At 45.1% G+C, this 23294-nt stretch overlaps 1 protein-coding gene across 1 annotated transcript in view; it reads right to left on the reverse strand.

The window, feature by feature from the left end:
- The window catches only part of CYTH3 (cytohesin 3), a 78919-nt gene that overhangs the window by 17921 nt on the left and 37704 nt on the right, over nucleotides 1–23294 (reverse strand). Inside the window, exons 2-6 of the mRNA XM_053275967.1 lie at nucleotides 17591–17673; nucleotides 17005–17069; nucleotides 13296–13362; nucleotides 9022–9140; nucleotides 2966–3046 (exon numbers count right to left, since the gene is read on the reverse strand). Coding sequence (XP_053131942.1) covers nucleotides 2966–3046; nucleotides 9022–9140; nucleotides 13296–13362; nucleotides 17005–17069; nucleotides 17591–17673 — 415 coding nt within the window. The remainder of the gene's footprint in view (nucleotides 1–2965; nucleotides 3047–9021; nucleotides 9141–13295; nucleotides 13363–17004; nucleotides 17070–17590; nucleotides 17674–23294) is intronic.

Consider the following 23294-nt stretch of genomic DNA (forward strand, 5'->3'; position numbering starts at 1 on the left):
CTTGGGAAATCACTGCCAGTCAGTGTACACAATACTGAGCTAGATGAACCAAGGGCCTAATGTGTTGAATTGGGGTCAGGACCCTATCACAGTGATAGAACATCTGCTTTGCATGCAGGAGGTCCCAGATTCAATCTCCAGGCTGGACTAGGAAAGGATCCTGCCTGGAACCTTGGCGCAAACCGCTGCCTGTCAGCATAGACAATTCTGAACCAGATGGACCAATGGTCTGACTTGCTATAAGACAGCTCCTATGTTCAATTTCAAGGACAGTCAAGTCAAACTGTTCCAATACATTTATACAGCAGCAATTAAACACTGTGTCGTGGACATAAGAACATATTTTTAGAAGAGGATTTTTTAATCCAGGCAAAGTTAAGCACTTTCAAGTCCCCTTGACTTTAATGTCAAGGCAGGACGAATACTTCCAAAATAAATATAAAAATACACAAATTTTATTTGATTGTCCTCATATTTTCCTTTTAGACTTCACACAGTCAAACGGTAATGAAGTTCGCAGTATATGAGAGATTTGCACGGATGATGCTTCCTCTTGTTAATTTAAACCTGACTTCATTGGGTGTTCCTGAGCTCTTTTTGTTTTGGGAGAAATTACAAAACAGAGCAATAAAATATCAGCCCATTTCCATTTCTGCAGAGCACATGCTAGAAGAAAGGAAGGAAACAGTCAGCTCTTTCTTTCAGTCTTAGCCAGATACAATGCTCCCAGATAAAACTGCAGCTGCAATTCTATCCACACTTACTTGGAAATAAATCTCACTGAACTTGCTTCTAAGTAAAAATGAAAAGGCTCAGACAACAAGTTCCCAACAGCTTATAAAAGACTATATATTCCGCAGCACCTGGGATTTGCCACATTTGAAAGAAGCAAATTCTTTACTAGACCATCACCAACTGTGCCGGCCAATTCTTTCTAGAAAGGTAAATATGAATTTCCAGGTCATTAAAGGTAAAGTCTGCCGACAAGTTGGTGTCGACTCCTGGCGCCCACAGAGCCCTGGTAGAATACAGGAGGGGTTGACCATTGCCATCTCCTGCGCAGTGTGAGATGATGATGCCTTTCAGCATCTTTCCTATATCGCAGCTGCCCAATATAGTACCAGCAGGGATTCAAACAGCACCTTCTGCTTGTTAGTCAAGCGTTTCCCTGCTGCGCCACTTAAGGTGATCCCAGGTCACTAATGCCTGCCTTTTTGCCTGGAATGCTATTCTGTTTACAAAACCTTGACAACTCTCAAGAAGAATAAATACATCCTGAAAAGATTCCCTATGAAGAAAACTGTATGTAGGAGACAGATAACCAAATCTGTCTTTACATAATGCCAAAACCACAAAATGAGGTCTTCTCAGTTGTGAAAATGCATAGTTTGTTTCTTCTCTCTCAGAAGACATTGGGCTGGTTCTCACAATGCTTTGAATGCTGGAAGAAGTTGGATCTAGGGCTTTCGGAGCTGCAAGCGCTTTCATTTTGCCATCACGATAACCATGGAAAATGTTGGTGATGTTGGGTTGGCAACGCACCAGCCTGCGCTCCTTCCGCCGTAGGTAACCTTAGATCAGCAAGGGGAGCACAGGCTGGCGTTTTAGTAACATGTGTGCTCAACCCAGCATCTCCCCCACCCCGGTTCTCACAACCACGGAACTAGAGCGCACGCAGCTTTGGAACCCTTAGATTCCACTCCTCCTGACACTCAAAAAGGATCATGAGAACCAGCCTTGTATGTCCTTACAAGGGGCTTAGACCAATTCACGGAGGACTGCTCTATCAATGGCTACGAGCCTTGATGGCTATAGGCTGCCTCCGGGTTCCAAGGCAGGAGGACTCAAAGTGCCAGTTGCAGGGGAAGGCTTGGCAGGGAGAGGCTTCTGGAAGGAGTACCAGTTGCAGGGGAAACAAGGGGGGGGGCTTTCATCTCCTGCTTGGGGGCTCCCCAGGAGGCATCTGGTGGGCCACAGGACAATGGACTAGAGAGGCCACCAGCCAGACCCAACAGCAAGGCTCTTCTTGTATGTAGCTGATGACAGATCTGCTGCCTACAGTTTAAGCTGTCACAAACCAGCGTGTTTCCAAGATGCCACAGCACCTGTGGCTGCTGTTGACCAAGATGGCTACTTTTCTGGTCCTCACGTTTTCTCGGCTTTACCCACACCAGCACTGCAAAACTCCAGCCCTCCTGCAGATTTTGGACAACAACTGCCATCATGCCATGAGAGGAGAGCTGGTCTTGTAGTAGCAAGCATGACTTGTCCCCATAGCTAAGCAGGGTCTGCCCTGGTTGCATCTGAATGTGTGACTTGATGTGTGAGCACTGCAAGAGATTCCCCTCAGGGGATGAAGCCGCTCTGGGAAGAGCAGAAGGTTCCCAGTTCCCTCTCTGGCTTCTCCAAGATAGGGCTGAGAGAGATTCCTGTCTGCAATCTTGGAGAAGCCGCTGCCAGTCTGTGTAGACAACACTGAGCTAGACGGACCAAGGGTCTGACTCAGTAGAAGGCAGCTTCCTATGTTTCCTATGTTCCTATGCCTTATTACTGGCTAATGTGGTTGGGAATGATGGGAGTTTAAGTCCAAAAACAACAGGAGGGCTAAATGAGGCATCTCGGATCTACATCATTTGTAATCTTTCATTTCAGTCATCACACACACACACCCACACACACACACACACACACACACACACACACACAACACACACACACACACACACACCTATACCTCACTGGGTTGCTTACTAAACTGCCAAGTTCTTTCTCTCTGTTTGTAGGGAGGAGAAACTTTATGCTGCCATCCTGCCCCTAGACAGGCAAGCTAAAGCCCAAACACTACGGTCAGACTAGGCAACTAAACAGGGCACAAGAGTACACGGAAGGCTTTTGTTGCCTCTATTTAAAATATACAAAACATACAGAGGAGATGTTTTAACAATTTCATTTAAAATGTGCTCACCTTAAGGCTTGTACAAGATTGAGATCAGCAAACTCATGGAGTTCAACAAAAGCCTGTAGGACTTTAATATTAAAATCATCCCTGTGAAAGAACACAGAACACAAACAGCAGCAATTATTTTTTATTATTTAGATTCTTGGAGCCTGCCTCTTTCTCAATGACCAAGGGGAGGGCTGGGCCTCATAACTAAGGAGTGTCCCCACTGTTTGGCCTCTCACTCCTACAACCTGGATTCTCCAGGATCAATTAGTTCGGCTCAACCAAGCGGGCTGAAGGGCCAGGCAAAGTCTTGGAGCTTTCCCAGACAGCCGGCTTTCACTGCGGGTTTTCTGTGAGGCTTTACTGCGAGTTCAAAGTTGCCCCCCAAAAACGATGCAAAAAGTGGATTTTTTAACCCTGGATATTTCATTCATTCATTTATTATTTATTTATTTAACATGTTATATCCCGCTCTTCCTCCAAGGAGCCCAGAGCGGTGTACTCCATACTTAGGTTTCTCCGCACAACAACCCTGTGAAACAGGTTAGGCTGAGAGTGAAGTGACCGGCCCAGAGTCACCCAGCTAGTTTTATGGCTGAATGGGGATTTGAACTCAGGTCTCCCCGGTCCTAGTCCAGCACTCTAGCCACTACACCATACTCTAACGCACAATAAATAATCCAAATTGTGTGTGAACTGCTCCCCAATAGCTCACAGGGACTTCGGGGTAAATTTGGCCGATATGTGAACGCACCCCCTTCATTCTGGAGGAGATGTGAGCTAAAACCCGGGTGTGAAAAACGTCCTGTTGTCTCATAGCTTAACACTTGTACCTCAAACACTCATGTAATCATCAGGACTTCAAAAACGAGAGCTGAAAAGGCCTGTCCTCATATTTTCAAACTTAGCACTACAATCATGAAGATTAGGCACTTGCTATTCTTGACATCTAAGCTGGGATCTCAAAACTCAAACAAAAGCCATGTTCTTATAACTATACAAGTGTGGGCACGCAACAAAATGTTGAAGTTAACTGGTGTGTGCTACCTATGCATGTGTCTGAAGATAGTGAAAGTTTTAGGCACCATCCCACTCAGAAGCAGAAGAGATTGTGACAGTCTTGAGGGAGTATTCTTCAAGCTGGGAAATTTCTCACTCTTTTTGTTCAAGCCCTCCATCCCCCACTCCTTGCCACTGAATCACATTAGCTATGCCCATCTGATTGTCTGTTAACACCCTCTGAGTTCACAAACATTCTGCTCCACTGAGTTTCCCTAGGGCAGCTTGGATTGTTTGTTTTTGCTCCCTTAGGGTTTTTTCCTCCAGGTTTTAATGAATCCAACATATTTGCAGGCTACCCTGAGTCTGCTGGTATCCTCTCCCACTCACAGGTGCTCCAGTTATGCATCTATAAGGATAATAAAATTTCTAGATCTTTTAGAAATAGGTTGAGATACTGGATGCTGTGCAAAAGTCCACTGATCAATTTCACATTTTCGTTAAGCATCTTACTTTTATTCTTCCATATAGTCTCTAACGAAATGTAAAACTATGAGGTGATGAAATATGAACGATGCTGTCATATGCATGCTTGATGTTTTAAAGAGAAGCGTGTAAATGACCATATAACTAAAATAATTACTCTGACTCAGCTACAATCTGAACTTCAGCACCATGAGCCACATGGAAGTCTGCAGGCCTGCAATCCTCAGGGCGTGTTTCAAACACAGCATTATGTGAACACGTTACAGATCAGCTTCCACCCCGGGAATAGGTAGGCGGATTTCTACACAGTGAAGAGTTGCCTGTACCGCTTCCTAAGTGATCATAACAAACCTTTTCAAGGGTTTTAATTAATACATAGAAAAGTCTACTTATTAAATGGAATGCGAGCAGGTTGTTTTTGTATCCACACTGTGGGAGCTCTTGCCATGGGCAGATAAGGAGATAAATGCATCAAAGGAGTGCTTTTTACTCTCAATAGAATGATACAAAGAAAATAATTAATGTTCTTTAGTGAATACAACCAGGAAGGACCCTTGGAGAAATACCTCCAGGGTTTGCTCTTGGTTTATCCAGTACGCTACTTATGTTAACCCTTCTAGTGGGTTGCAAATCCGAAGAGCACCCTCCACCTTCCCCTTCTGCAGCAGACACATCACTGAGGATGTCAGCTTCAACCTGGCAATCCTCCAATGGGGAACACATAGTGCGACTCCAGCGTAGGGAGATAGGAAGGCTTTCAAGAACCCCTAGGGGTATTTACCCCGCTGGGAAACCTTGGCCAGGAGACCAGGATGGAGATCACCCCATGAAACTGAAGGATGGGAAATTTAGGACTGACAAGCAGAAATACTTTTCCACATAACGCATAATCTATTGAATTCCTTGCCATGGGTTGTGGTGATGGCCACCAGCTTAGATGGCTTTAAAGGGGGTTTAGACAGATTCATGGAAGACAGGTCTATCAATCGCTCCTAGTCTGTGGGCCACCTCCAGCCTCAGAGGCACGATGCCTCTCAATATCAGTTGCAGGGGAGCAATGGCAGGAGAGAGGGCCTGCCCTCACCTCTTGTCTGTGGGTTCCCCAGAGGCATCTGGTGGGCCACTGTGGGAAACAGGATGCTGGACTAGATGGGCCTCCTTGGACCTGATCCAGCAGGGCTGTTCTTATGAGGTCCAGGCCTTGGAAAGGGCAAGGGGCTAAATCCTCTACCCATGGCCAAATCCTGATCCTGACTGCCATCCCCTCTCGAGACTATTTAGGAAACAAAAACCAAGCATGCATGGGCTAGCAATGGACTTAATGATACACAGAGCTTGAGTCTGGTTCATTTCAAACATAAGAAGAAATAGCAAACACACAGCTGTTGGGAGAATGATTGAGAAGGAAAAGAATGATGCCCACCAAGAACCTTAAAAGAAACCAAATGAAATCTAATTCAGTTTAATTTTTTCATTTGAATTGCCCTGTCCCCAATTATGTTATCGCATATGGACTATTTTACCCTTTTGCACTGTAAACCGATACTCACCAAAGACAGATGGGCACATGGAAATGTCTATTTTTAAAATGCACGTAGACATTTCATCAATGGGAGAAATGCTGAGAAAGTGTTTGGAGAATTCTCAGACACTAAATACCTTGCTAAAGATAATGCACACACTTGACTACAGCTTCTCTCGCCTGTGCTGACTTGGCCTTTTGTGAGTAGCTGAAGCAAGTTCCAGCTTGCTCAGTGTGGTTTACTTGCAAGTAAGTACGGCTAGGGCCACTGCGGCCTTAAAGACAGCCTGCCAAGCAACAGAAGTGACGAAAAATACAAACACAAACAAGGACTAACAAGGCAGTTAGGATTTAGTTAGGATAATAATCTTCCAGGGCAGAGGTGGATAGAGCTCAATGGAAGCCTTTCTTACTCTGTGGTGCAACTAAGATCCACATTACTCTTCCCTGAAACGGGTCGCTCAGTGCTGGGATGGGCTCTGGGTCGCTCAGGAGCTGAAGGGAGCTCCCAGCTTGCCTGAAGTCGCTCTCCAGACATCTGGGCTGGCTTCTCCCTCCCTTCAGCCAATGCTACAAAAACCTGGGGGTTAAATCCCGACTGGCCTATTCTCAAGTGCTTGGAATCGGGTGCTGAGCATCAGTTAGCTCCAGTACCTTGTGGTCAATTAGGAACAGCTCAAGAAAGAAAATAAGAAAAAGAAAAAGAATAGAGTAGAATAGAAGAAGAAAGGAAAAGAAGGGGGAAAGAAAGAGTGAGTTGCATTGTTCATGTTCTTATGGTATAGTTAGTCCGAGAAGCGGCCAGCTATGATTCAGAGCACCAAATGCTCCCCAAAACCATGTGTGTGGTGGCAGAAATCCCAGACGGAGGACCAGGAAGTGATAGTGTGTGAATGAGGACGTAGTTGGACACCACACTGAGCAGACATCAATAATCCCAGGTCTAATGCATGGTGGCACAGGACCCAACCACATTAGTGCCTTGCACACCATCACTTCCCAATCCTCAAACTGGGATTTCCACTGCCACACACAGAGTTTTCGGGAGCATGCATGGCTCTGAATTGTAGTTGGCTACTACTTGGACTAACTGTACGCATAGAAAGAACACGACAATTGAATATCTGTATAACCTCTAACTGCCTACATTACAACAGAAGAAGCTCTGACTTCTGAAGGATCCTGCAACTCCACACTGGATTTTAATTCTTGACGATGAGCAAAGAGGTTGAACAACAGCTACCCATCCAGTATGATATACTACTCCGACGCCTGTAATTTCATGCCTGCAACAGATTTTCTGGAAGATGCTCCGTATTCTTTCCTGCAAGGAGCATTATGTCACAATAAGACATCTGGTCTCCATTAACATACTCTCAAGGTTTGCCAGTGTCTGTACTATTTTCAGGCACGTATAAAGGGAAGAGGGGATGAGCCTGAAGGTTCGCAGACTGGGAAGTCCAGATGAAATTGGATAAACAAGCTCTCAAGAAGCTTTATGACTTGTGTTATGCATTCATATTGCAGCTACTTTTATTCTATATTTTAAAAAGTCAAGCGGACAAGCCTTTATATTTATTATATACAGCCTTTATATGTATTATTTGTCCATGTTAGAAGTTAAGGGCGGCAGCTCCCGCTCCAGCTGAAGTGCCTGCCTAAGCCATCCATTACCTTTAAGGGGATTTTCAGAGAGGACGACATAAATGTCCATTATTAAGACAGGCTGGACCCTAGCTAAAAGCTAATAATTACATAACCAGCTGCGTAATAGGATCAGGAAGCTCTTTTTTCTGGGCTCAACACTAATGACACGCATGACTTGGAGGATCTCGTTCCAAAACCTCCCATGATTTATGTGATTAAACCCAAAACATTAATCACCACCCCACACACATTATTTCTAAAACAATTCCTCAACCTGGGAAAGCAGGTGCAAATAATTGCACACGTGCCTTTTTTTACTTCAAATTTCTGGAAAGCAGCCCCTGCCCTTCCCCAACCTGTACAACTTCTTTGTTCTGCACACCCTTTGTTTTTTAAAGCGATCCCCTGAGTTTCAAAAGAAAGGAAATGCAGATGTGTGGGGTGGGGGTAAAAGAGAGTAGGAAGAGCTAGTATTTTTTTGAGGGGGGGGGTTACAGTTCAGGGGAGAAGCAAAGCTAGCATGAATTGTTCCCTTTGCTAAGCAGGACCCCCTTGGTTTGAATTTGGATGGGAGCCTACATATGACCACAGTATGATATTCCCCTGAGGGCAGGGGTGGGAGACCTTGGCCCTCCAGCTGTTGTTGAACTACAACTCCCATTATCCACTGGGGATGGTGGGAGTTGTAGTTCAAAAACAGCTGGAGGGCCAAGGTTCCCCACCCCTGCCTTAGGGGATGGGGCTGTAGCTCAGTGGAAGAGCATCTGCTTGGCATGCAGAAGGCCCCAGGTTCCCTCCCTGGCAGCATCCCCAGAGAGAGCTGGGAGAGACTCCTGCCTACAACCTTGGAGAGCTGCTGCCAGTCAGTGTAGACAATACTGAGCCAGGTGGACCAAGGGGCTGACTCGGTATAAGGCTGCTTCCTGTGTTCTCCTTGGTACTCCCAAGTTCACATCATCTACCTCAAGTTATGGGAGAGGCAGGGTAAAACGCTCAAAGTAAATGAACTTAAGTTCATCAAGGTGGAGTCTAGTTGGACCAGAATGGCCAGCTAGCGTCTAATAATGGCTCAGGGTTGTGACCACAGCTGGAGTTGCCAGCGATAAGGGAGGCTTAAGCTTCCCACGGCCTATTGGGTTGTAGCTGCCTGCACAGTTTGCTGGACTGAGGCCATTAGGTTGCTTTCAACATCAATATTTAACCGCATTAAGACAGACTCTCCCCTCCAACCAAGTGCACTTTGTTTTATTAGGGAACCGGGTGGTAGCATATTCGTTTTGAAAAACTCTTCAAGTATTCCTATTTTTCCAAACAGCATGGATAGCCTCGCAGTAGAGCAGATGTGGAGAAAAACACAGAGAATCCACGCAAGGCTCCCAGCTTCCCAACCAACAGAAACACACCTGGACTGGTCTCTGCTTACCTTTCACCGAGATAATCTCCAATGACCGTTTTATTTAGCCCTTCCCCTTTATAGAGGAACTGTGCTATGTCCTCTGGTGTATTCTGCAAGAGGTCGTTTTCTATGAGGAACTGGATTCCCTGGAAGAGGAGGAAGAAGAAGAAAGGGATTTAGTAGTTTTTCCTTTTCACAAAAACACAGGTTCTAGAATGGTTAAAACAACACTCAGCAAAAATATCTATTATACTTCATGGCAATCTCCTTTTACATCCTATTTCCGGGGATATTTGGGAATCTTGTGATCTTATGGTAGTAGCATCCTGAACATGGAGAGAAATAGGGGAAGAGAAGCAGGAGTCTATGTTAGTCCACTACAAAATCCTCTCTCCTGCTCCTTTCCAACAAGCAATGCTCCACAGATTATCAGTATTCTGATAGCACCATTTAAAAAGAAGAAATTAATTACAATTGTCACAGACAGAATTGTTAAGAGCAAGAAGGACGAGAAACAAGTAAAAGCCCTCAAGTAGGTACTAATCTGTTTTTTAAAACTGAGAATTTGGATTGGCCACCTAGCAGCTTTAGTTATTATTTGCCAATGCTGCTACTCCATTACTTTTGGCATTGGGTTTTTGAAAAAAATCTATTATTGTAAGTTTCCATGAGCACTGGAATGGTGGCCAACAAATATTTTAAATTACACATATACATGCAAATGTCGAATGCTGCCAATCAGTGCTAGATAGACCAATGGATGGGCTGCAGCCATCTAGAATTTCAGTCAGGGGCCTTTCCCAGACCTACCTGGAGACACCAGGGACTGAACCTGAGGCCTTCTGCATGCAAGGCATGGGCTCTATGGTGTCTGCCCTACACACACACACACACACACACACACACACACACACACACACACGTACGTCCTAGCATCAGTCCCCAGAGGAAGCTGCCTTATACAGAGTCAACCCCCTGGTCCTCCATCTTGCTCGATATTGATCACGTGCCATCCTGAGCCCGCTGCGTGCTGTCACTGTTAGGAAGCTGCCTTATACTCAGACCATTGATCCAGCTAGCTCAGTACTGTCTACACTGATTGGCAGCTGGAGCTTTCCCAGACAGAGGGATTTACTGCAAGTTTGAAGTTGCCCCCCCAAAAAACTGATACAAAAAGTGGATTTTTCTTTGACCCTGGATATAAATTGGGCTACATTCCAACGCAATTGAGCTACATTCTAACACACGACAGAAAAACCCGAATTGTGTGTGAACTGCTCCCTGATAGCTTGCAGACACTTCAAAGTAAATTTGGTCATTATGGGAACACACACCTCCATTCTGGAGGAGATGCAAACTAAAAGCCAGGTGTAAAAAATCTCCAGGTCTCCAAGGTTTCCGGCTCTCCCAGCCCTGTCTGGAGATGCTGCCAAGGACAGAACTTGGGACCTTCTGCATGCAAAGCAGATGCTCTACAAGCAGGCCACACACACCCTCTCTATCTTACAGCACACAATGCTCATATGTAGTTGCCCACCCAAATGCAAACTAAGGCAAACCCTGCTTAGGAGAGGGGACAGGCCATGTTCACTACCGCACGACCAGCTCTCCACTCCTTTGATGGGAAACACCTTTTGCCTGAGACCCTGGAAATCTGCTTCCAGTCATAGTACAGGATAATGGCCTAGTAGACAGACCAATTATCTGACTTAGCACAAGGTGGCTTCCTGTGGGCATGCGTGCAGATCCGTGAAATGTAGATATACTGCTGATAAGCATTTAGTGCTTGTGGTCTGCTAGATTTGTATCATTCTCTATAAAGAAAAAGTCCTAACAAAAAAAGTCCAAGTAGAAGATATGCTTTATTGTCTATTCCATGTTAGCCCTCAGGAGACAAATTACAGAGATCATCTGCTTATGAGAGAGTTTGTGTCTGTTCACGCCACCATGCTAGTGACTTGACCAAGGGCATGATCTGGGAAACTTCATAACGGACAGACAGAATAACAAAGATAAGATGGTGTAATCACAACTGCGTCATCAGATAAAAGACAAGAGCTATATAATTTGAAACATGGCCACTAACTACACTAGTAGCTCAGTGTATTCTAATATCTGGAAAACCAGAAAAGTTTCTGAAATATGATGCAATGAGCAAAAGCTGTGTTTTCCCTTAGACCGAGGCTCCAGTGTAGGGAATAAGCCCCACTGAACTGTGGGTCTTGCATTTAAAAAAAACAAAAACCATACTGAGGATTGTAGTGTAAACTTTTTAAACGAGCCATACATAAGGGAAAGATCTGAAACCAGTAAGATTCTCTCTAGTTCGCCAAAGACTTTGGAAAAGGAAATACTGAGATATGTGGGCCGGTTCAAACTGAATCTCAAACCCTGGCTTGACACCACACAAAGAAACCTTCAAGCGGCAAGCGTATGGCCTCCTTGCACGCATCACAACTTCATTCCCATGGGAACACAGGGAGCTGCCTTACTCCAAGGCAGACCACTGATCCATCTAGCTCAGTACGGCCTGCACTGACTGGCAGCAGTTCTCCAGGGTTTCAGCAGACAGGAGTCTCTCCCAGCCCTACGTGGAGATGCTGCCAGGGAGGGGACTTCTTGCGTGCAAAGCAGATGCTCTATGAGTGAGTTACAGCCCCAACCCAATTGCATTATTCAGTGTCCACCATTTCACCTGCACAAGCAAAGTGGTTTGCAAGAGCAACCATAAAGCATAGCTGGATGCTTGGGATGAATTGGAAACAGACGGAAAGGATGGAGAGAACCGTGCTACATTAGAAGGGGGCGTGCAAGCCCAAGGCTGACCCAGCATCAGTCATGTCTGGGCATTACATCTGAGCCAGCCCACGCTGGGGTGCATCCCTCTCCGCAGCTCCTTCTCCAGAACAAACAAATGAAGATTTTGGATCAACTGAAGAGAGGGAGAAACAAACCATTTCCGACAAATGGAAGCAACTGCACCAGCAAACAGACAGGCTGAAGATACAAGCAGTATTTCATTGGGATAAACAAGTTTGGGAAGCTATTTGCAGCCTAGGAAGCAGAGTTCTCCCTCCCTCTCAATTGGAATCGCTTTACCATCCAAAAAGCTCCACTCCACTTGAAGTGCAAATGCCAGCAACCAGATTCTCTTTCTAAATTTCAAAGGGAGATGCACATTTCACTGCACAAGGGAGCAAGCATGCCTGCTAGCCATATTTCCACCCACATGGGAAACTAAGGAATGCATTATAATCCCAAATTTCATCCAATTCCATTTTGTAAAAATGCTTTTGCAATGTCTTTGTTTTCATAAAATCTGCTTTTTGGAAATCCAGATGTCCCCAGAAACGAAGTTACTTTCCACTGAAACTAAGTAAACAAGCCACTCTGAAAAACAAGAACCCAGACACAGTAGCTTGTAAGGCAGAAATATAATAGCAAAGAACTAAACGCAACTAGTTATGGGGGGCGGGGGGGGGGGAGATTTTCCCCTGGGAAGGCAAATGGTACTACGTACTGGTGAAGCTGTCTCTCAGCAATTATATAAGGACTAATGAGATGATGAAGGTTATAGTAGAGTGCTTTATATTCCTAATGATGCTGCATGTAAACAATGGCCCAGTTAAGATACAACTTAAGTATGACATGTACAAGCTTGTGGGTGCCATGGATTCTCCACTCCCGTGCATTAAAAAAGTTCAAAGTTTTGCGTTCACTTTCAACAAACTGCAGTGCTGCATTATATATGAACTTGGGGAACTGTGGTTTGCTTTACATTGAAAGCAAAAGCTTTCCTTCTCCTCTCAAGCATAAGAGAGGAGGAGGGGAGGGCAGAGAGTGTGGAAACATAGGGGTCCCCTGAGCCCATTCACATCGTGCCAAGCCACAGCTGGACCAATGAAAAACATCATCTGGTGTGATGGATCTTCCAGATAGGACTTCCACGGTAATGCCATACCACGAGCTTCCACCCGAGTGGCCACTGTAAGTAACAGGATGCCGAATTTAGTCCTGCCTAGCACAACTAGGTTTCCAGAGCATATAGCCATTGCACAGAGAGAAGGGACTCTAGCAATGCAACTTTGCATGAGGTTGCAGAATACTCAGGGCTCTGGTCTATTGGTAGCAAATGTATTCCTATGCAGAGCATTAGATCAAGAGCTGCAGCTTCATTTCCATGCAAACCACAGCTACCCTGGATTGCCACCTAGAAATGTTACTAGATGTGCTTGACATGTGTGCCCAGAAAACAATAATTCAGTAAGAAGCAGGAATCTTAAGCACAGCGAATATCTTACCTTCTTGGGGTCCATGTTGAATTTTTTTCTTCCCATTGCAATTTGCTTATTCCTCTGGGTAGTTTTGCTATTTATTTAGGCAGAAAAAAAGAAAGCGAAATATTATGATGAAGAATTGAACATAGGAAGGTGTCTTATAGCGAGCCTGACCCTTGGTCCTTCTAGGCCAGTCCCGTCCAGTCTGACTGGCAGCCGGGCTTCAGGATTTCATTTTCCATTTTAAACAGTTTTTACAGAAGGTTGCCGGTTCGAATGCCTGCTGGTACTATATCAGGCAGCAGCGATACAGGAAGATGCTGAAAGGCATCATCTCCTATTGCGTGGGAGATGGCCATGGGAAACCCCTCCTGTTCTCTACCAAAGACAACCACAGGGCTCTGTGGGCGCCAGGAGTCGACACTGACTCGATGGCACACTTTCTCTTTACATGGTCATTCTATGTAGCCACCGTGCAAAGTATGGAAGGACTCTGTATTTGCTCCCAAAGTGAAAGGAGCATCTTTCAGCTGAGAGAACTGTTTTCGGTGTTTATGAATTACATTCAACACACACATTGGAACATGGACATTAAAGAAGACTGAGGTTTATGGTTTCAGCCCACAAACTAGTTCAACGGGATGGCTTCAATCCAAGCCAGCCGATGGAGTAATCCTTTGAGCCACCGTGCTGGCATTCCGGGCGGATGCTGCGATGCCAGCACCACGCCACAGCCTATGGGGTGGCTGTGGGAAAGAGACAACCCAGGACTCTGGGAGGAGGCCAGCAGTCCCACACACAGGTCCTTCCCAGCTCAGACTTCAAGAGAGGAGAGCCCAGGGCCAACGGAAGGACCTGCAAGACACCCTTCCGCCATGTTCCCTCCCTCCATGTTTTTTTTTTTAAAGAACTAAAGACACACCTTTTTAAGGAGGCTTTTTAACACTCCATATCTTTGGATATATCTGGTAGGTTCTTTAGTTTTTAGTTTATATGATTTCCAGTTTTTAGCTTTTAAAATAACTTTTCATTTGTACTCAATACCGATTGTGGTTTTTAACCTGACTTTTAACTTGTTTACTCAATTTGGTTAATTCTATTGCTTTCATTGTCTATTGTATATCTATTTTATTGTTTTGAGCCGCCCCAAGCAGTAGTGTACTGGAGGGGCGGGGTATAAATATTTTAAATAAAATAAAATAAATAACTAAATAGAAATTTCAGCCACTACAAACCCAGCTGCATCAGTGGAGCAATGCCCAGTATTCAACAGAATACTTCTGTTGAGGGACTGCAGATGACAGACACCACAGCAAGAGAGATGTAATCCCCTGTTTGCCAAGAAGGTACTTCAACTACTTTGGTGTACGACATAGGAGGGCAGGATAAGGCAGCTTCCTGAGTGGGTTCACCTAGCTCAGGTCTGTCTGCACTGGCTGGCAGCAGCTCTCCAAGGTTTCAGGCGGGAATCTCTTCCAGCCCCACCTGGAGAGGCTGCTAGGGACTGAATTTGGCACCTTCTGCATGCAAAGCAGATGATGCTCTACCACTGAGCTACAGCCCCATCCCTTAAAGGGAATATCTTGCAGCATTCACACGTAGTCTCCCACCCAAATGCAAACCAAGGCAGAGCCTGCTTGCAAAGGGGACAATGCATGCCCATGGCTGCCACAAGACCAGCCTTCCTCCCCTATGACATTTCGTGATGTATTGTATCCTGTAGGATCAGGACACAGAACCCCCTAATTTCAGCAAAACAAGCAAACAAACAAAGAGAGCACTGCTTGATCTCATGAGGCCCAAGTCCTCCGATTTCATCCAACTGAAGACAATGTGATCTGCGGGGCAACCTATGAGTCACACAGGCATGCTGGGAGAGGTTCATCTGACAAGAATGCAAAGAACAGGGCACTCAAGTTACCATACCTCAAACGCATGGATGTGTGCGCACCAGCATAGCTAGCTCCAGAGCTGGGGCCCCTTTCAGCCACCGCACCCACCAATTCCTTGTGGTGCAGCTGCTTTGTGACACTGCATGTGCTGGCAGTACCTGTTGCCTGAGCCACCTAATGGCGCAGCGGGGAAATGGCTTGACTACCAAGCCAGAGGTTGCCGGTGCGTTTCCCAGACTATATCGGGCAGCAGCAATATAGGAAGATGCTGAAAGGCATCATCTCATACTGTGCGGGAGGAGGCCATGGTCAACCCCTCCTGCATTCTACCAGAGACAACCACAGGGCTCTGTGGGCGCCAGGAGTCGACAACGACTCAACAGCACACTTTACTTTTACCTGTTGCCTGCCTGCGCCACCAGCATGGGCCCTACTAGACTAGCCCTTCCACTTTTCCTGTCACGACCTCCCAGGCCAACTGCAAGAGCAACCACTTCAGAAAACCATCTACATGCCAAATTTCACAAGCAGCCAAATTAGAGGATCTCGCTTGCTCCTGAGAAGCAACTCCCTTGCTCCGCATCCGTCTGTAAAGTAATAAGCTTGCTGTTGTGACCACTGGTCATAACACAACACTAAAAAAGAAATGGGGGTGTGGGGTGTGTGAAAAATGAAAGAGCATAAAATAACATTCAGCAAATAACTATACAGAATTAGTTAAGCTGAGACCAGCACCACAGTCTGGAACAGAGCATAAGAAGTGTAAATTTCTTTCTACATTTAAAGGAAAACAAGGCAAAAGTGGCAACTTGGTAGCTAACATATGGTAAATCAGACATCCCACATCTGAGCCCTTGAATTTATCTATGATTTGTCTCAATCTTTTCCTCTCCTCATCACATCATAGAAGGGACAGCACAAGACATAGTGTATGATATCCTCCACGTAGCCAGCACCACAGGGGAAGGCGCTGTTCTGCTGGAGGTTTATGAAATCTCCCTTCGAGATATGCCGTGGGCACTGTTTGAAAAGGTTGTGAAAAACTTCCTCAGTGATACGCGGGTAAGATCATCCAGGTACCGCGGGAAGCTTCTATGTTTCTTATCATAACATTACCAAACTGAAAACCTTAAGGACGGTTTTTCCTCCTACCTCATTCAGAAGCTGGGGACAGAATCTGGGTAGGGTGCACTCGTCCTACCCAGTAGGGGCTTGACAGACAATCTAGCTCCCTGTCTCCCTCCTTGTTTTTATTTAACACATGATCACAAAACAGGAACTTTTTAAAAACACTGTCACAAAACACCTAGCTACCAAAACTGAGTAGGACCAGTATATATCTTCTAAGCAGTATATAATTGTGTGAACTGCACTAATGTACATAGCATTACATAAATTCTCTTTATATAGCCAGGGGGAGAGCACCTGGCCCTATCCGTCCCCAGCACAGCATCCCTCCAGTGGCTGTTGCTGGTTTCTGACTTATGTTTCTTTTTAGATTGTGAGCCCTTTGGGGACAGGGAGCCATTTTATTGATTTAGTTAGTGATAGCTATGTAAACCGCTTTGGGGACATTTGTTGAAAAGCAGTATATAAATATTTGTTGTAGTAGGAATACAAGTATTCTAGTTTAACTGAACTGCAGATGAGGCTATGTACATTTGTTTCCTTCAACAGGCAAGGCAGACAATGCGTCAGCTATCAAACGGTAACTCTCACAAGCAAATCGAGGTCTCTGCTGCAACTGTTAGCTAGGCAATTTTTGCATGCTATTCAAAAAGCAGAAGGAACAGGAAGCTGTGTGCTTTCCACGGCACACACAGTGTGCAAAGTCAACTTACCTTTCCTCTACACTTGTCAAGTTGTCAATTTCTGTCATGACCTCTGCTATTTCAAATTTTAACCTCTGCCAAAAGAAAAGAAGAAGATAAACAGCTTTTCCAAAAAGGCTTCCATTTCATTGGACGGATATGAGCTTTTGGGGGGATTCAGAAACTGAGCACCCCCATCAGAAAGGCACACTCTGAGGTATCTACCCGCCACTGTTCTCTCTAAGGCGTGCGCACATGCGTGCGCTCATAAGTTTTTGGATGTCTGCTCAGTTCAATTTAGATCCCGCTCAGGTTGAATCAGGAAGGCCCCACCCTGACTGCAAGTACACACACGTTGCCTTGATACTGCTGCCCAGAACAAAACTCATTCCACACAGAAATGAAAAAAATTAGAAGGACCACTGCTAGCTGCAACAGCATCACACCGATATCATGTTTTGTGACATTACTATGCTGCAGCAGTTAGTACCCCTTATCCTTATAGCAATTAGTGAAAGCAATATCTTGTTGTGGTGTTGAACAGCTCAATACACAGTGACATGCTGTATCACTGATATCACAGTAACACACTTCTTGATATAGGAAAAATTATTACCTCAATGTCATCAATCAGCTCTTTTTTCCTACGACGAATGTTTAAAAGCTCTTCTCTCTCCACTACGGAAAGGTCATCAGGCACTGGGGGAAAACACACAAAATTACATATAACTGATCGAGACTCTGGTACTCTGTGTTCTACCAGTAAAAGCTTAATTCACATCAACGTGGCTTGCGCCAAGGAAGGAGAGGCTGTGTTCTCAATGACCAACCTTAGGAAGTACCACCACGTAAGGCTTTCAGAACCAGAATTAACGAGCAGAATTGTCTCTTAGGGCTTGAATAAGGATGAGGGGGGTAGTTCTCACAGTATGGAAAGTAAATTTATTTTATTTATTTATTTTTATTTTATTTTTACATTTATATACCGCCTTTCATTAAAAGACAACCCCAAGGCAGTTTACAAAAGTTAAAACATACAATAAAAAGGCAATTAAAAATCAAGCTAAAAATATATATAAACAGGCATAAAAACAATACAACAGGTAAAAACACACAGAAGCCACAGTAAAAACTATTATGTAAAAGCCTGGGTAAAAAGCCAAGTCTTTACAAGCTTTCTAAAAGCTGTGATGGAGTCCGAGGAACGAATGGCCACTGGGAGAGCATTCCAGAGTCTGGGGGCAGCAACAGAGAAGGCCCTGTCCCGAGTGCACGACAGCCGGGCCTCCCTCATTGTCGGCACCTGGAGCAGGGCCCCCCCAGATGTCCTCGTCAAGCAGGCAGCAGCCCTTGGGAGCAGGTGGTCCCTCAAATACCCCGGGCCCAAACCATTAAGGGCTTTAAAGGTCAAAACCAGCACCTTGAATTGGACCCGGAAATGAACCGGTAGCCAGTGCAGCTCTTTCAAAATGGGGGTGATATGTTCCCAACAGGCAGCTCCAGATAAAAATTGCCTTCTATTTGATTATGTACTGCTCTGGGAATCAGAGAGGGTAAAGGATTCCCTCTTATTCGGCTTTTTGTTAATCCAATTTGTCTTCAAATTGTACCTCAACTCAGAAGTACCTCACTTTCTTATTGAAAAAGGCGACATGATAGAGGTTTATAAAATTATGCTGGCTGTGGAGAGAGCAGACACCATGGATTAGAGACTCTTGTGCCAAGTCTGGTGAATTCAAGCTTTGTGGAAACAGACAGATCAAGACATGGGCGGAGAGAGATTCCAGGCTAGGAGTCTGCAAGTGTAAGAGTGTGTGTGTGTGTGTGTGTGTGTGTGTGTGTGCGCGCGCGCGCGCGTGCACGGGGACACACACACACACACACATATACATAGAGAGAGGAGAGGATGCATTGTTTGGGGGCGAGGGCAGGGGGTGGTGGAGAAGAGAGTTTATTGCAATGACTTTATCATAAAGGAATGAGAAAGGTGGAATTAGAGTTCCAAACGGATGATATTTATACCATGGCAGAGAGCCATGGCACGATTCACATTACAACTTTGTTTTATTTAGCAAAGTTATTTTAGGCATTGGCTAACTTTTAATTTCAGTAGGACTACTCTGAGTAATTTTCCTCAGTCTGTCAAGCAGTGTTCATTACAGGGAATCAGACAGCCAAGAGGCCCATTTTTACAAAGCGCTGTGTATGAAACCCATGATTAGCTGAAGCTGCTGAATGGTCACCATGACAGAGTTAAGCAAAAGGTTTCCATCTCTGAAAAAACAGCTGCAAATTGTCCTTCCGTGACAGTCAATTTTGTTGAATCCCACGCTGGGACCCAGTTTGCCATAGCCCCGAGTATTCAGTAGTGTCCAGCCTTTTCAGTTATCCCATTCTAGCACTTAATATCAATATAGTACTTAATATAGGAAGGGAAGAGAGCTGGTCTTATGGAAGCAAACACCAGCTAAGAGGAGAGCTGGTCTTGTGGTAGCAAGCATGACTTGTCCCCTTAGCTAAGCAGGCTCCACCCTGGCTGCATATGAATGGGAGACCAGAAGTGTGACCACTGGAAGATATTCCCCTTCTTAGGGGATGGAGCCGCTCTGGGAAGAGCATCTAGGTTCCCGGTTCCCTCCCTGGCAGCATCTCCAAGAGAGGGCTGAGAGAGACTCCTGCCTGCAACCTTGGAAAAGCCGCTGCCGGTCCGTGAAGACAATACTGAGCTAGATAGACCAAGTGTCTGACTCGGTATATGGCAGCTTCCTATGTTCCTAACTGCCCCCTTTGCTAAGCAGGGTCTGCCTTGGTTTGCAGGTGGATGGGCAACACCTTCAGGTATTTCATTCTTCTCTACGGAAAGAAACACGGCCAACACTTGGCAAACAACTGGACACTTCTCTTCAATGAGCACGTGCTGTAGTGAATAATCTGGAACCTATTCCCTGAAGCTGGAAACCGATAGAGGAGTCTGCACCTCAGACTTGGTGAAAGGCAAATACTGGAGTAATTAGCGACATCAAGTCCCACATCCAGTGAAAACAGTTACAAATGAAAACAGCAATTGTTTTTGCTATCTAAAAACACACACATTTAGCAAACTGTGTTTGTTTGTTTTGCATCAAGGAAAGTTTATTTGCACACAAAACACACTCTAATACAAAATATGTTCACTGAAAGAACTGAAACATCTGGATGCAGAGGCCCTTCATTTTAAATAAGAGGCACACAAATGGATGTGTCCTCCACAAGTGATGAAATTTGGAAGTAGTATTGTGCATCATATTTTGTTAAATTGGCAGTGGTGTGCTCAGCTTCCATGTCAAAATGTGTAAAAAAAGTTATATCTCCCATGAGGTGCCCATATCACACAAGAACATCTCCACTCAGTATCACCTCTCTGTTGAGGCCACTGACCCAGAAGTGGCAAGGATCCATAAAAGGCAGAAGATTACTGATGTGATGTGGGAGCTGAAGCTTTAGTTGCCTGAGAACATGAGAAATGTCCCGCAGGATCAGGCCAAAGGCCCATCTAGTTCAGCATCCTGCACTGTCAAAGACAACACACACAGCCAGCCAAAAAATCAGAAAGGAAGGGCAGGCACTACGATCCACCGGGGGGATCCAAATGGCGGGCCATGAAGGCTCTACACCCTTGTTCTGCCAGCCACACATAACAAGGGTGTAGGGGGTGGCCTGGACCAAGGCATCGGGCTAGCAGGAAGACAGACTGTCATAGAAGGAAAGTGCAATGAACAGGAAGCAAAATCCTATTGGTGGACTCCTCTACAAATAAGTGTTTGGGAGAGTGTTGTTCTAAAATGGAGGAGATTTGAGAAGAGGTATGTTACCACTGCCTTCTCTCATGCAGTATGAGATGATGCCTTTCAGCACCTTCCTATATAACTGCTGTCCAACATAGGAATTCCCCGTGGGAGAAGGCAATGGTAACCCTCCCCTGTATTCTACCAAGAAAACCACATGGCTCTGTGGTCACCAGGAGTCAACACCGACTGTGGTCGCTGGGAGTCGACACCGACTCGAGGGCACAACATTCCCTTGCCTTTATGCTAGCATAGCCACATCGCCCTCCAAAATAAGGAAGGGGATTCCCACATTCCCTTCCCAAGGTCTGCTGTCTAATTATGACTCACCAAATATTCACATCCACTATTAGTTTAAAAAAACACAAACACCAACATCCCGAACCATGTACAAAATATACAGAATCTAAACTTAGAAAGATATCAACAGCCTGGCCCAGATCTTAGGGATGAAGGAGGAAAAGCTTCCTCAGGAGTTCTATCCCTGCCCTGCTTTAACTAAAGGTAAAGGTAAAGTTGTGCCGTCAGGTCGGTGTCGACTCCTGGCACCCACAGAACCCGGTGGTTGTCTTTGGTAGAATTCAGGAGGGGTTGACCATGGCCATCTCCCGTGCAGGTTGAGATGATGCCTTTCAGCACTAAATGTAAGCTTAACTACATGAACACTGGCTCAGCACTGAAGGAAGGAAAAAGATGACGTTTTGAAAGCCTGTGTCGATGTGCTCCACTGATCTCGGGTAGTGATTGGGGCAAGGCTTTCATCTCTCGTCCCAAGAAAAACAGACATCAGGGAACCCTGCACAGAATGCAAGGGCTTGCGATTAAGCCCCTTAAAGAATTAGAACTCTAATCTTAAATACATTACATGGAATGTACAGCTCTTTGTTGCACAATTTATGTAATCATGAAGCCTGAAAAGAATAAAAGCACACAAGAGCCAGTTTTTCCACATGTGAGTCTTATAGATTTTTTTTTTTTTGAAAAAGAGTTTTTTGTGGGGATGGAGAGCCAGTCTTGCAGTAGCAAGCATTAATTATTCCCTTTGCTAAGCAGGGTTTGCTTTGGTTTGCATTTGGATGGGTGACCAGCCACATACTAGAACTGTCTGCTGTAAAATATTCCCCTTAGGGAACAGCACCATAGTTCAATGGTAGAGCATCTGCTTGCATGGAGGTTCCAGGTTCAATCCCTGGCAGCATCTCCAAGTAAGGCTGGGGAAGTCTCCTGCCTGATACCCTGGAGAGCTGCTGCCAGTCAGTGTAGATAATGCTGAGCTAGATGGGCCAATGGGCTGACTCAGCATAAGGCAGCATTCCTAAACAATGGTTTCCCTCATGACACTCTATGGATGCGAAAACTGGACTTTGAAGAAGCAGGAGAGAAAAAGCATTGACGCTTTTGAACTTTGGTGCCAGAGAAGACTTTTGAGGAGACCATGGACAGCCAGGAAAACAAACAAATGGATCCTAGGACAAATCCATCCAGAGTTTTCACTCAAGGCACAAATGACCAGGTTCAAATTATCCTACTTCGGACACATGAGGTGAAAACCCAGCTCCCTTGAGAAGTCCATCATGCTGGGGAAAGTGGAAGGAAAGAGAAGAAGAGGACGGCCAGCAGCAAGGTGGATGGACTCAATGACGACAGCAACGAATGCACCACCGAGAGACCTTAAAGGCCAAGCTGAAGACAGATCATCCTGGAGAGGATCTATCTATGTGGTCGCTAAGAGCCGACACCGACTTGACGGCATTTAATCAACAATGTTCCAAACTAAAGGCCTCCCTACAATATCTAGACTTGCTAAATTGTTACAGAGCTCAACGGGAGGACAAATTAACAGAGGATCCACATAAACGTTATGGCTCCAACATCCATTTTTGCTGCCATTCAGTCCTTTCTCCATAATCCAAAGGCTTGTTGCAACACGTGATTGAGCTGGTGGGCCAGTGTGGGGAACAGGATGCTGGCCTCGATGGGCCTTGGGCCTGGCTGAGCAAGGCTGTTCTTAAAAATCAACAGAGATTTCTACACAGGAGAGTATCTTCAGAACATTAAGCTTTAAAAAAACCCAACTCAAATATTTTCAAGCTGTCAAAATCCTTTCAACGTTTTTGTGGTCCACTACTTTGAGCAGGAAGTACATAGATGGAAAGGTCAAGGATGCTGCTTTGAAAACAAGAGATTTCCTGCGCTTGAAAATCGGCATTTTCAGCCTAAATGAGCAAGGAGCTGAAGCATACCTTGATGTCATCGGAACAGTTACATAAGAGCAAAGTTTCCATTTCTTTTAATGCCAGGACACACACACAATTTTCTAGGGCAAGTGGGGTAAATTTGTTTCCATTTTGTTCCAAGCAAGAAAATGTGAAATATATTAAGCAACTAACATGTTGCTCATGGCAAACACAACTGTTCACGGAAAGGGCTATTTTTACCTTGCTTTCTGAGAGCAGTGAACAATACAGGAGGGAAGAGGAAGGACTAAACGCAGTA

Source organism: Hemicordylus capensis, chromosome 13 (assembly GCF_027244095.1).
Source record: "Hemicordylus capensis ecotype Gifberg chromosome 13, rHemCap1.1.pri, whole genome shotgun sequence".
NCBI classification, from domain to species: domain Eukaryota; kingdom Metazoa; phylum Chordata; class Lepidosauria; order Squamata; family Cordylidae; genus Hemicordylus; species Hemicordylus capensis.